General features: G+C 36.4%; 1 protein-coding gene across 1 annotated transcript in view; it reads left to right on the top strand.

Annotated features, from left to right (window-relative positions):
* Positions 1 to 361: 361 nt before the first annotated feature.
* Positions 362 to 12,123, top strand: part of UBR3 (ubiquitin protein ligase E3 component n-recognin 3 (putative)) — a gene marked incomplete at its 3' end in the record, with an annotated part of 75,907 nt that continues 64,145 nt past the window's right edge. Inside the window, exons 1-6 of the mRNA XM_009871203.1 lie at positions 362 to 495; positions 884 to 1,042; positions 2,753 to 2,896; positions 3,510 to 3,559; positions 8,105 to 8,171; positions 11,848 to 11,978. Of these exons, the coding sequence (XP_009869505.1) occupies positions 420 to 495; positions 884 to 1,042; positions 2,753 to 2,896; positions 3,510 to 3,559; positions 8,105 to 8,171; positions 11,848 to 11,978 (627 nt within the window). The remainder of the gene's footprint in view (positions 496 to 883; positions 1,043 to 2,752; positions 2,897 to 3,509; positions 3,560 to 8,104; positions 8,172 to 11,847; positions 11,979 to 12,123) is intronic.

Raw genomic sequence — 12,123 nt, 5'->3', positions numbered from 1 at the left:
AGAGAAACTGTTTTAGTTAAATATTTTCAGTTAGACATTTGGAAATTAGGAGGTATGGCTTGATGAAGAAAAATTCAGTGTTCTTCTAATTGTTCAATAGAAGCATGTATGGGACGAAACTGGGATGTTAAAAATGTGAACTTTGAGAAGGGAAAAAAATTGGCAACTATAATTCACTGGACTCAGAAACAAAATGAGTTTAACCATAGTAGCTGGAAATTTCAGAATACCATTTTTGCATCACCTTTAATGTAAAAGTATATACTCTGAAAAATGGAAAAAGTAACAGTTTTCTTAGTATATGTTAACTCTGCTAAGCTGTGCTTGGCTAATGTTTTTCTCATCTGTTTTATAGGTTTTGTAAAAGACACCGGATTAAGTCAAATCCAAATGTTCCATGTGTCCCGAAAGACTTGTTGATGATGTCAGAATTAGTTCTTCCACAGTTCATCTTTAGTCTTATTCAGCACTTAAGAGAGGGGTATAATGAACCTGGTATGTTTTAAAATTGCATGTGTTTAGTGTATCTTACCGTGCTGCTGTATCTTGCTTTGCAGTCTGTGAAGACACAGTATGTGAACACAGAAATGCTCTCCCTAGTTTGTGTCATTGAATTTTGTGCGTCTTTTTGTAACTAAGTTACTGCTTAGTTAGACGATGCAATTTTGTTCTCTTAGCGTCTTAAGTATTTTTAAAGGGTTACCTAATATTGTGTTGAGCTCTTAGAGAAAATGCAGGATGAATTTGAAACTTGTACTTGTGAATTTTAGAGCGTTATGGATACATAAATTAATTTATTTTGTGGTAGTCATAGCTGTACTGCCTGGTGGAGGTCTTGGCCAAACTACATTCACACCAAAAGTTCTTGTTGTGTGGTTTTCAGCTCTTGATCTGCCATCAGAGAAAGACCTTCATAAAATCCTCCAGGTTTTGGAGCCTCATGTTTCCTTTCTAGAAGATTTGACCAAAATGGGAGGAGCAATGCGATCAGTTCTTACCCAGGTTTTGACTAGTCAACAGTTCTACAAAGATCTTAGCTCTGGTATGTTGGCATTATTTCTAATAATTAAATTTTCAAATTATGAAAAATTTAAGGGTTTAAGTTTTGTTTATCACTTCAGTTTCTTCATGTTTCTGTTTGACTTCTCCAAGCTCAGAAAAATGCATGGTTTTAAGGTTTGTTGTTGTTGATAGAAAGGGGGTGGGCTTCAGGAGCGACTAGAAGCATTTGTTCCTAAGACCTGTAAGAGCAAATCTCTTCTCTTCAGGGTCACAGGTAACTGTATATTGATAAATCATTTTCAAAGACTCTTTATAATAAATCCATTCTCTTTAAAGTGAACATGGCAGCTTAGTACTTCCAAATACGGCATATCAAGCTTCTTCGAAGTGGAATATGTTTAGCTTTTTTTGGGATCTGCTCTCGCAGAGGTCTCTGGATAGCAAAAGGCCATTGTTTGTCCTGTACTTCTGTGCAAAGTCTTTTTTCTTTCTTTCTTTTTTTTTTTTCCTTAAAAGCAACCCCCTTCAATTATTTATTCCATCCTGTACCAAACCTCAATGAATCTGAAAATATTGGGCAGTCTCAATTAACCCCAAACCACTTAGTATAAATTAGCTTAATTTCATTTTCTTGTGAGTAGAAAGTGGCTTTTTTAAGTCCTTTGCATACTTCATTTGCATAGATATATAACAAACAGTAAATATGGTAGATTTAAGTTCCTGTAAGTGGCTTGGGCAGCAGCTGGTTGAAGACCAGGCAATCTCCAAGTCTTTATTTGTAAGGAGAAACACGTAGGAAAGCTGTCTGATGGACAGTTGTCGTTTATTCTGCGTCCTTCCTCTTTTTCTCACCTGTTCAATAATATTTGAATGGGAAGAAGTTTAATGACTTCTCTTTTCCTCTATGTGATGGATTTCCTGAGACAGAAAAGTGGAGATGGAATGAGAAGACAGACACTCTTATGTGTACTCCTGCAGTGGAGAATATGTGTGTCTGAGTAGGTACAGTTTCTGAGTAGAAGCAAAGAAAGAGATTTTAGAGCAAAACCTGCTCTTCTGACTTTGAACACAAAAAGGTGCACAGTGTTTTTATTGCTGTCATCTTTTTATATTTTCCTTAAACACTTGACAGAATATCCTCTGAAGTTTATTTTTTCCATATGTAATAAAATGTGTTGGATATTCTTTAGTCCATTTCTTTGTGGAAATGTTATATTCCAATCATGCAGTGGGACTTTGTTTCATCAGACAGTTGAAATGATGGTATCTTTATCAATAGTCTCTGTTAATTGCAGCTGGAAAACTTGAATTTGAAAGAAAAATTCCAAATACTAGAAGTTATATATAGCATATTACCTTTAATATTGGTTTGGTTTTTGTGGTGTTGTTTGTTTGTTTTGTTGGTTTATTTTTTTCCCATTGGTCTGTGCAGACCCAACTGTTTTGAAATATCAAAACAAATCCTTTTTTTTTCTTTTGCTGTAGTGTTAGTGGTGATAGTGCTGATAAAATAGAAATTAAGTACATCACTTAGAAGAAAAGATCATGTTGGAGATGAAAGCTGAGAAGGTTTCTGGTCCTCTGGATTTCAGTTCATCAGCTGGAAAAACTTTTCAGCTTCTACCTCTCGTAGTTGTACAACTTATTAAAACGTTGTGGACCATTTTTAAAATTTCTTGTATAGAGTATGAACTGTATGAACCAGGTGGCTGTTGTTGTACTTTAATGCTGTTTTACGTATGTATTCAAGGTGTTGGAGAGAATGCATGTGCAAAGAAAAGTCATGAAAAGTACCTCATTGCTCTGAAAGGCTCCGGACTGGCATTTCCTGAGGACAAACTTGCATGTGGTGTGCAGGAACAAGGAGCTGGAACTAGCACATTAGCGGTTCAAGGTTTGTGTGGAAAAATATTTTGAGAGAAGACTTGATTATTGCTGATTTTTATATAAACTGTACTTCTATTTTATTTTAAAAGCCTCCACGTCTTAATAAAACTTTAGAATTTACCAGGTATTTACTGCACCATTGAATTACAGGACTGATATTTGTTCTGTCAACAAAACTAAACATACTAACTTTTTGTTGCTAATATGCTGTGCATCACTTTCCAGTCATAGTCTTAGTGGAATTTGAGTAGGCAAGATGAAATTGCTCTTAGTGGAATTTTGTCACTGCAACTACATTAAGCCTTTTTTTACTTTTTTTACTTTTCTTACAAAAGTGCTGTGGATTTTTTTGGTCGCTGAAGGCCATCAGTTTTTTGCAGTTTCTGAAAGAACATGTCTCTGTTGACCCAGTACGTTGAAGTTCTGCAATGGAACGTACTTGCCAATCCCTAATTTTGTGTTGCTTGGAAATCTTACTCCCAACTTCTCAGTCCACTGCTGTATCTTAAAGAAGGCTAATGCAGTATTTCGTTTTGTACTGGCTCATTAAGTATCGTACAATACTCTCTTTTCACTATAAGACTTATGAAAGGAATTTCTGAATTTTTTTATTTCAAAAGGTTTAGCAGGTGCTACGGCAACATCAGGACAAGGGGATTCTTCAGATGAGGTGAGACCGTTTTTAAAGACTATAATAAACGGAAACAGAATATTGAATTCAGAAAATGCTTGCAGTGAAATCCCACAAACCTTAGCTCTTTTATCACATACTATCTCCATTTTAATCATTAGAAATAATGGAGATACAAAGGAATAAATCGCATGCCTTTGATTTACTAAGGACCTCTTGAAAAATCATTATTTTTGCTAATACTATTTCAGTTTAATTTATGCATGGAATGTAGAAGAAACTTGCGTAGGTAGTTCAAAAGTCACTATGAAGTAATTTGGGCTTGATTAAAGCAAACTTAAAGCATGTGATGCTGTGAATGGTGTTAGCAGTTTTTGGTACTTGAGAATCCAGCTGAACCGGTGATAGCAGCAGTGGGAATTTCTCTGTGGATAAATTCCCATGTGTGGACTTGACCAAACACATTGAGTGGGAGTAAAAAGGAGGGAATCTCCTTTTGTATTGAGCTGTAATGAATAAATGGAATTTAGTGAGGGAAGTTAAATCTGATAGAGTTACTTCTCATACTATTTAAAGCCTAATGTCAGCTAGTGAGCCTTAGCAGCCATTCTGGTCGGATAATATGACAAACTTTAGGTAACGTAAAGTATAATTTTGTGTAGAATTTTTGCTTACATTGAATTCTATGTAAACATGTATTGAAGTAAAAACAATAGTTTGTGTAAGTGTAAAGCAGTTGTATGACATGTTTGCCTCTGTCACGAGCACAACAGCATCTGTTACGCTTTCAGCAGTGCTATTTTTAATTTGTCATATTTCCAAGTATTGCTTCTTGGTTTTCCACCATCGCTTGACAAACAAACAAACAGACAAAAGAAATGCAAAAGACTACTGACAGTATTGCTTTTAAGGCTCATGAGAGAAGGCAGCAATTCAAGTTAATGTTAATAACATCAAGTGGTATTTTCAAATAAAGTGGCTGAGTGTGCTTCTTTCTGGTTTACCCCTGTAAATGATGAGGAGAGGGGAGTAAGCTGAGTTGTTAAATAGTCTGAAGAGAGATTGGACATCGCTGATATTTCTTTTGGGAAAGAAATCTGAGATGGAGGTAGAGAGACATGTGTATTTTAGGGGAAGGAAATTTTTTATCAGGAAAATATGGTTTTTTTAGGAAAATATTCTTTATGAATAAATAAGGGAGAGATTACAGCAACTGCATTATAATTTTTCGGTTAACAATACCTGTTTTCCAGAGAGATTTTCTTTCTGATCTCTAGGATATAAATATACATGTAGGCATTTTGTTATGCTACCCCAGATGTGATTTTTCGAAATTGAAATTCTGCATATATTCTCATATCTGGGATCAATTTTTAAGATACATGGTAAGAAAGCACAAGACCCACTTTTGAAAGCTGTATTTAGAAAATTTTTAAAAAGAGTGAGGAAGTAACATGCAGACAAAACAATAAGCACTCAAAATTTAAATGCTTTCAGTATATATTTTCACTTCTGAATTTTCCTTTCATATCATCAATAAAATCACATTGATACAGTAGGAGATGCAATTAAAAATAATGTCAAAACTTTCTTGATTTCATTTTACAATGTTTTTCTTAATCATAGTCCACTTGACAAATACGAATTACTGAAAAGAATGTCCAGTCCTTTCATCCAAAAGCCGAAAACAGAACTGTGCAGGTGGAAGGCTGAAATGCTTATTGGAAATATGATGTTACTTGAGAAATGCTTCCAAGAGGAATGAGGAAGAAGTTACTTTGTTTTATGGCTTCTTTTCCTCTCCCCTGCCCTCCCCTGTAAGTTACAAAGGGCATTTCCAGCTTTTTTTATGCCTTTTTATACTCTTTTATAGCAGAGTAAAGCTATGTCCTAATTAAGAAACATAGCAATAGTACACTTTTAACTGGATTTTCTTCCTCTGGTATTTAAGATGAATTTTGAAAAGTTCATGTGCTTTCTTACCAGTTGAGTCTTAAAGGTAGCGTTGTTTCATAGGTGAAAACTGCATAGATTGCAGACTTTACCTAGGCTGCAAATTAGGGCAGTGCTTCTGCAGGAAACTAAATAGCATGAAAAGTTTTGTGTTCAGTATTTAGTTTCACTTCAGCAGTAGTAGATGGTTCTAAACTCAAAATGGATCTGAAAGGCGGGTGTATCCTGAGATAATGTATTATAGGTTGTTTTGTTTTCCACTCCCCCCAGCCCGCTCCAAAACAGAATAGGTTCACGTGTGCGTTACTTCTCAAATCGTTTGTGACCCGTCCTGTGGCATTTTGGAGAGAAGTCATCGTTAGTTTTCTTTATTATCTTTTCTTCCTCATGTTTTTCTTTGTGCAAAAGGATGAAAATAAAGACCCTCTCTAAATCTGCCCTCCTATTTATGAAATTTTTATGTTCTACGGAATAAAATAAAACACGGTACAGGAATGCTTTCACCACACTTAAAAATAAACCTTTTTGTGTTGGAGATCTCAATTTGACTCTCCTTGTAGTTTAATGAGCACTCAGTGCCTTAATACTTAGTTATATAGTTATTGACTCCAGTTGCTGTGTAATGTAATAGTACAAAAATCCATGTATAGCACCTAATAGTACATAAAGTTTATTGTTTGAATTTAAAACACATGTGGCACACCTTAGGCATATTGCTAAATATTTTATTATGTAAAGTGAATCGACATAAATCTTTGCTGCTATCCAGGTACGTTTCCACAGCATTATCAAGTGGGTAAAAGTACGGTGTTCTACCTGTGCTTATTCATTCTCATACTCTTTATCCCTGAGCTTGGCAGACACTGTGGGACCTAGCACTCAGTATCTCAAGGCACTTTGACGTTGAGATTCAATCTTACTGTACTCCAACAATGGAAGACAACTGTCTAACATCATTGAGGGAAGAAAGAGTTCTCCAGAAAGCATTTCTCATAAAATCACTCAAAATGTTCTTCTTTTTAATGAAATCACTTGAAAAGTTGCAAAGAATACTCTTATATGCTTAATTTTTTCTCATACTGTAGAAGGGGAAATGCATTTTGTTTGCCAGAGCAGTGGTGTTGGAGGCTAGAACACAACACATTTATCACAATTTGCATGCCCAAATGCATTATTTTCTGCTTGAGGCCCTTCTAACAGCTGCCTAGATTAACTGAGACTGCTGAAAAGGTTTTGAGAGCTCCAGGTATCAACTTTCTAGCTTGTTGTGGATTAGGGTCACAGGAATTTATTTATAGCTACAGAAAATTTCTTTCTAGCTACAGAAAAAGATTCTTCTTTTTTTTTTTCAGGACAGGACACTTCAAAGTGCAGAGACCTGCAGTTCACAGTAGTATGTCAGCAGGTGTGATTTTTGCTGTGGAGTACTTGGCCCCTGCAGTGGCAGCGTGGGCAGTGGCAGCGTCCTGTGAACTGACTGGCGCTCGACAGGCGGCCAGAAGTGGCGTGTGGTCACAAAGGCCACAGGACACCTAAGAGTTCAAATGTGCATCCGTCTTAAAATGAATTTGCGGATGGAGATGCTGAAAGGATAGCAGGATTCAGACCTTTAGTTAACATGATACTTTTGGTCAGTCCTTAAGATATAAAATATGAATAATCTTTCTCCTCAAGGAAGCTTAGTCGCTTCTTAAGTACCAGTTCTTTATCATTCCAGTGAAGTTTGGAAGTAAAGTATGGCATTTGCTTAGAGGAGAAGGATACTGATTACTTGTTTTGAACAATTAGCTGCACTAATTATCTCTCATTCTTTTAGATCCAGTAGGAATCTTTATTTATTTCACCATTTCATTGGGACTACCATTTTTAGTGAAGATCCATGCAGCATTTAATATAGTCCTGTAATGTCACATTCTTTTTAAATCTAACAGTTAGACTTTGTAAAGTGGTGGTGATGATGTTTTTAACTTGTGTTGCATTTTGGAACCTTTGCTGTTGTGTTTGCAGAGTGCATTGAAAGCTTCAGATGACAACTGCCTGTGTAAAATGTTTCCAGTGTTCCCTAGGGAACAAGCAATTAGAGCAATAATTAGAATTGACCTCTTAAAGGTGTCAAGAAAACTTTATTCGTGGGTCAAAACTTAATATTGATTAGAAAATGTCTAGCTAATTGTCTGTGTTGACAATTTGAATAGCCAACATGCTGGCTGATACTTTTATATTTTAGGAAATAAAACACCCCTGAACCCTACAGATGAATAAGGCGAAACCTTGGGCATGCAACAGTTGGATATTTTGTAATGTTAAAACGTTGTAGCAAATAGTTTCAGAAATCAAAACAGTTAACCTTTCTAAATTAATTAAATAAAGATGTCTGAACTTGCAGGTGATAATGTTGCCTGTAGGGGGGAAAAAAGGCATTTTGAAAAACTGTGTGTTTTCTAGTGAATTGCAGAGAGTCCATGGTTCCTGTAAACAGAAAAGTATTTTTCTGGTAAAAGAGTGTATTCAGGGCTTTGCTGTTTTAGCTTGATAGTTAAACCAGAATTTTGAGAGCATACCATCTCTTGGCAATAAAATTCTAAATATACGATTATCAATTTTTTTTTTTAAACTCTTCCCCTACCTCAGGAGGACCAGGATGGTAGCCAAGGTGTGGGCAAGCGCAAGAGAGTGAAACTAAGCAGCACCACCAAAGGTATTTATAAAGTACTGATCTCAGTTTATCATATTTGCTTTATGTCTGTCTTAAAAATTATCTAGGGATATTCATTCAGTTCCCAAGCACTATAGTGCTACATGTGATGGGTATTAAACATAGCAAAGTCTAAAAAAGAATAGCAAGTGAAATTGTGGTAATTGGCAACTTTGATTTCCTCTGAGTGAGTGCCACTGTCTGGGCCTCTGTGTGACCACTCATTTTGTCACCTTCATGTGACCTCCAAAAATTCGTTCCATTTTCACTTTGTGGCTGGCAAGGTTGCAGTACAGCTTGGCAAACAAGTTTTTGATGCATTTATTCTTATTTTTTTTTCAGTATGCAAGAATGGCTCACTCTGGTTCTGTTTGAACTTTCTGTACTCTTCTAGTAGTGTTTAGGGAAAGGTACTCTAATGAAGTCTCCTTTGAAACCACTCTCATTATTTTCTTAGACTGAAATTAGTCCTCTGTGAAATTGCTAGTTCAACAGGAGCATCACTGACATCAGTGCAAGTTTTAATTCAAGAATGAACATAGACTAGAGACAAGGTAGCCCCATCCTGTGCTTGTCCTTGACATGTTTTTCTGCTAAAAAGTGTTTAAATAATGATAGTTAAATTCTTATTACTAAATAAAGAACACTTTTTTTGTTGTTGTTTTTTTTAATGTGAGTAGGAGGAGACTGACGTAGGAAGCACAGAGAAATTTCTAGCACTGAGAATAGAACATTCGGGTGAAAAGCTGGTGAAAGCTGGAATAAAATTTCTGGAAAGGCTTTGGAGTGAAGGTTTGGCACTTGAATTTGAAATGCGAGGGTTCGTGAAGTCAGTAAAAAGGTATGAAGGTGTTGTGAGGGATATGGCAAAGTAAGATTGTTACTAGTGGTTTCAGATTGAAGAAAAAAATGGGAAGCTGGAAAAGCAGAGAACAAAATCTGTTTGCAATGGTGGTGTTAAGAGGTCACCTTAGAAATCGTGTGTGAAAGGTGGTGGTGGAGAATAATAATGTGGAAGAGGTGGTAGTTTTTGTGGAAATGCAGGAAACTTGGAGACATCCAAGAAAAGCTCTATTACTTCAATTTTAGAGGCTGTTAGCTTGTGTAAAAGTGAAGTTAGAGTCAGGTAATGCAAGAAAAAATGCTGGTTTTCTGGTGCATAATAACTGATTATGGGAAGTAGGCAGGGAGGAAGTTCGGCTGGAGAAGCTGCCATATCTGAAAACCAGTATCAGCAGTGGCATTTCAGAAGAAGGGGTACTTGAATTCAACATTTCATTTCCCCCCAGGATTGTAGTCTTCCCCCTCTGAGGCATCCCAGCATGGACTGTGCTCATGGTGTTGGTAGCTCCTAATAACAGCCCCAGAGGAGGGAGTCTGCCAGTGGGGGAAGGGTAAGTATCTGTTTTTATTAAATATTGAATAGTTTTCTGAAGTTTTCAGTATTCATATTTTATGTCCAATAGGGTATAAAATAAGAGTATGAAAAGAAAATTTTAGAAAACTGAGTATTGAATAAAAACAGATATACCATTTCCATATAAGCAGACTCCCTGTCCCATCCTGGGTTTTTAGGGTTATTTATATACTGGGGGGCATCTTGGAATGCTAAGACTCGTACTCCAGAGAGAGATTTACAACAGTCTTTGAAGTCGTTGTAGGAAAGAATAAAAGATTTCTTTAAGCGTATACAGGTTTTATGTTGCAGTTCACCGATACAGGTATGGGACTGAGTACTGAGATATTTTTTATTTTTTGCTCTTTTAAAACTTGCGTCCTGCATCCATCTGAAATACCTATTGTTTAAGACAACTGTAAACCCACAGGCACTATATATTTTTTTAAATTTGTTGAAAGACATTTAAAATCACATGGTGCTTTTTGCAAGAGTGGGAACATTAGTCCCAGTGTTCTTGACGAAGTTTCCAAGTTGGGTAAGAGCATTCTGCCTACTTAAATTCTGTAGCAGGTATAAGCAGATAAATGTTCTTCTGTCCCCTCCTGAAACTGCTGTGTAAAGAATTTGACAGACGCTGTTCAGCTGTGATACGTGCCAGGGAAAGCTGCACATTAGTGACCGATGAGGTGGTGTGTCACTTGTCTTCATGCCTGGTGTTCTCACTCAGGGGCATTTGGCCTGTACCTAAACCTGTGCTGTCTGTCCTGCAAACAGAGAACTTCAGTCTGCATGGCTACCAAGCTTTCATGGGCAGTAAAATCACGTATGCAATTTCTTAACAAGAGACGAGGAAGAGAGCATAAGTGATCATCATATGTTTGCTGCAGTAGGTGATACGCATTGCTTTACAAAATAGTCTAATATTAAAGTATCTTTCATGACCCTCTGAAGGTAATTTTTTATTTCAGTGCTTGCAGATTATATACGATAAACCACGTTCTTGTGTTTGTGTGTCTTGCTAAAGTCTTGAGAAGATTCTTAACATTCAGACTATTTGTTATTTCCCATGATCTTGTGCAATTCCTGTGGTGTTTTGGGCTCATTGGTCACTTAGCTGGGGAACTCTGACCTTTGGTAGTGGTGGAACATGGGGATAATTCCTGTTCAGGCAAAGCACAAATGGCTGTCCTTGTCAGGATAGACACAAAGCTACCCAGGGTGGTCCCTGAAGCTGTCACACTTCAGGGAAGACGTGAGTCCTCAAGGCCAGAAAATGTTCAGACTAGGTGATTTTGAGTCTGTGCTGATGGGAGCACGGTCCCTTTGGAATACAGGATCTTGTGTGGGGAGGTATTTCCTTGGGTCTACTTGATTTCTAGTTAGAAAGGAGCATTATTATTTTCTTTAGCCCTTATATATGTTACATGAGTAAACAATGCCTACTGTAGTTTCAACTTATCAACCACCTGAAGAATGATGATAAAGAGTCTTAGTAATTTTAGTAAATTTTTTTTAAAGGGTGTTAAAATGATTTATGCTCTGTCAAGCCATACCTTCATGAACAATTTATTCTAGCAGAGGTTAGTTTGTGCAGTTTTGCAATCATCAAACTGATCTACTTGAAAAGGAGCTGACAGAATAGAAAGTTGACTTGATTCCTACACAGGTCCCCCACAGGACCAGTGCCTGATTATCTGATTATGGTATTTTTAATATTAAAACAACCCAACTCAATCAACCAAACAAAAACTTTATTGTTGGTTGATCAGTATATATATTGCTTTAAAAATAAGAGTAACTGATACATTATTGGTTTTGTTTATCTTGTTTAGAACTTTGTAAACAGACATAAGTGTTCTTCGGTGATAGAACTCATCACTTAATCGTAAATTATATTTTCCTGTTTTGCTGTTTTAACTTCTAACAGCTTCCCTCAATTAATGGCTGTGTAAATACTGTGCAAATTCCTGGGATTCATTACAATCAGTGGAGCTACTACAGTAAGGCAACATGATTCAGTGCAATCAGCAACTGTACTCTGTGGTAGAATTGTACTGACAACTTCCATTGACTTTTCTGGGAGGTCCTTTTCGTTGTTACAGACTGTGACACTGTACAGTCTTGGCCGTGCTCATTTTCCCAGTGTTTCTGGGAAAAAAAATATCTCCAGAGTGCACTGAGATATTCTTAAATTTTTGTTACTGAATTTTATATGACAGTGCAACTGCACTATAATTAGTTTTAATAATTATTACATTACACATCCAACCTTTTATGCAGATCAATCTATCATGGATGTTTTGAAGCATAAATGTTTTCTAGAAGAATTATTATTTTGGACAATAAAATACGAGTTTCCACAGAAGATGGTGACTTTCTTACTCAACATGCTGCCAGATCAAGATTATAAGGTACTCACCTTACTTCATTCAAACTTAAATGTCTTTTCTTATTCCCATCCTTAGTGTGTATTAGGCCTTGCATGAGACCACAGATTTTTATATTTGAAGAATAAGCAGTAAAATAATACAAATCTTTTACCTTGTTTTGACCATG

This window comes from Apaloderma vittatum, unplaced genomic scaffold, assembly GCF_000703405.1.
Source record: "Apaloderma vittatum isolate BGI_N311 unplaced genomic scaffold, ASM70340v1 scaffold2806, whole genome shotgun sequence".
NCBI classification, from domain to species: Eukaryota; Metazoa; Chordata; class Aves; order Trogoniformes; family Trogonidae; genus Apaloderma; species Apaloderma vittatum.
Note: the sequence above shows the minus strand (reverse complement) of the source record. Positions and strands in the feature narration are given on the sequence as shown.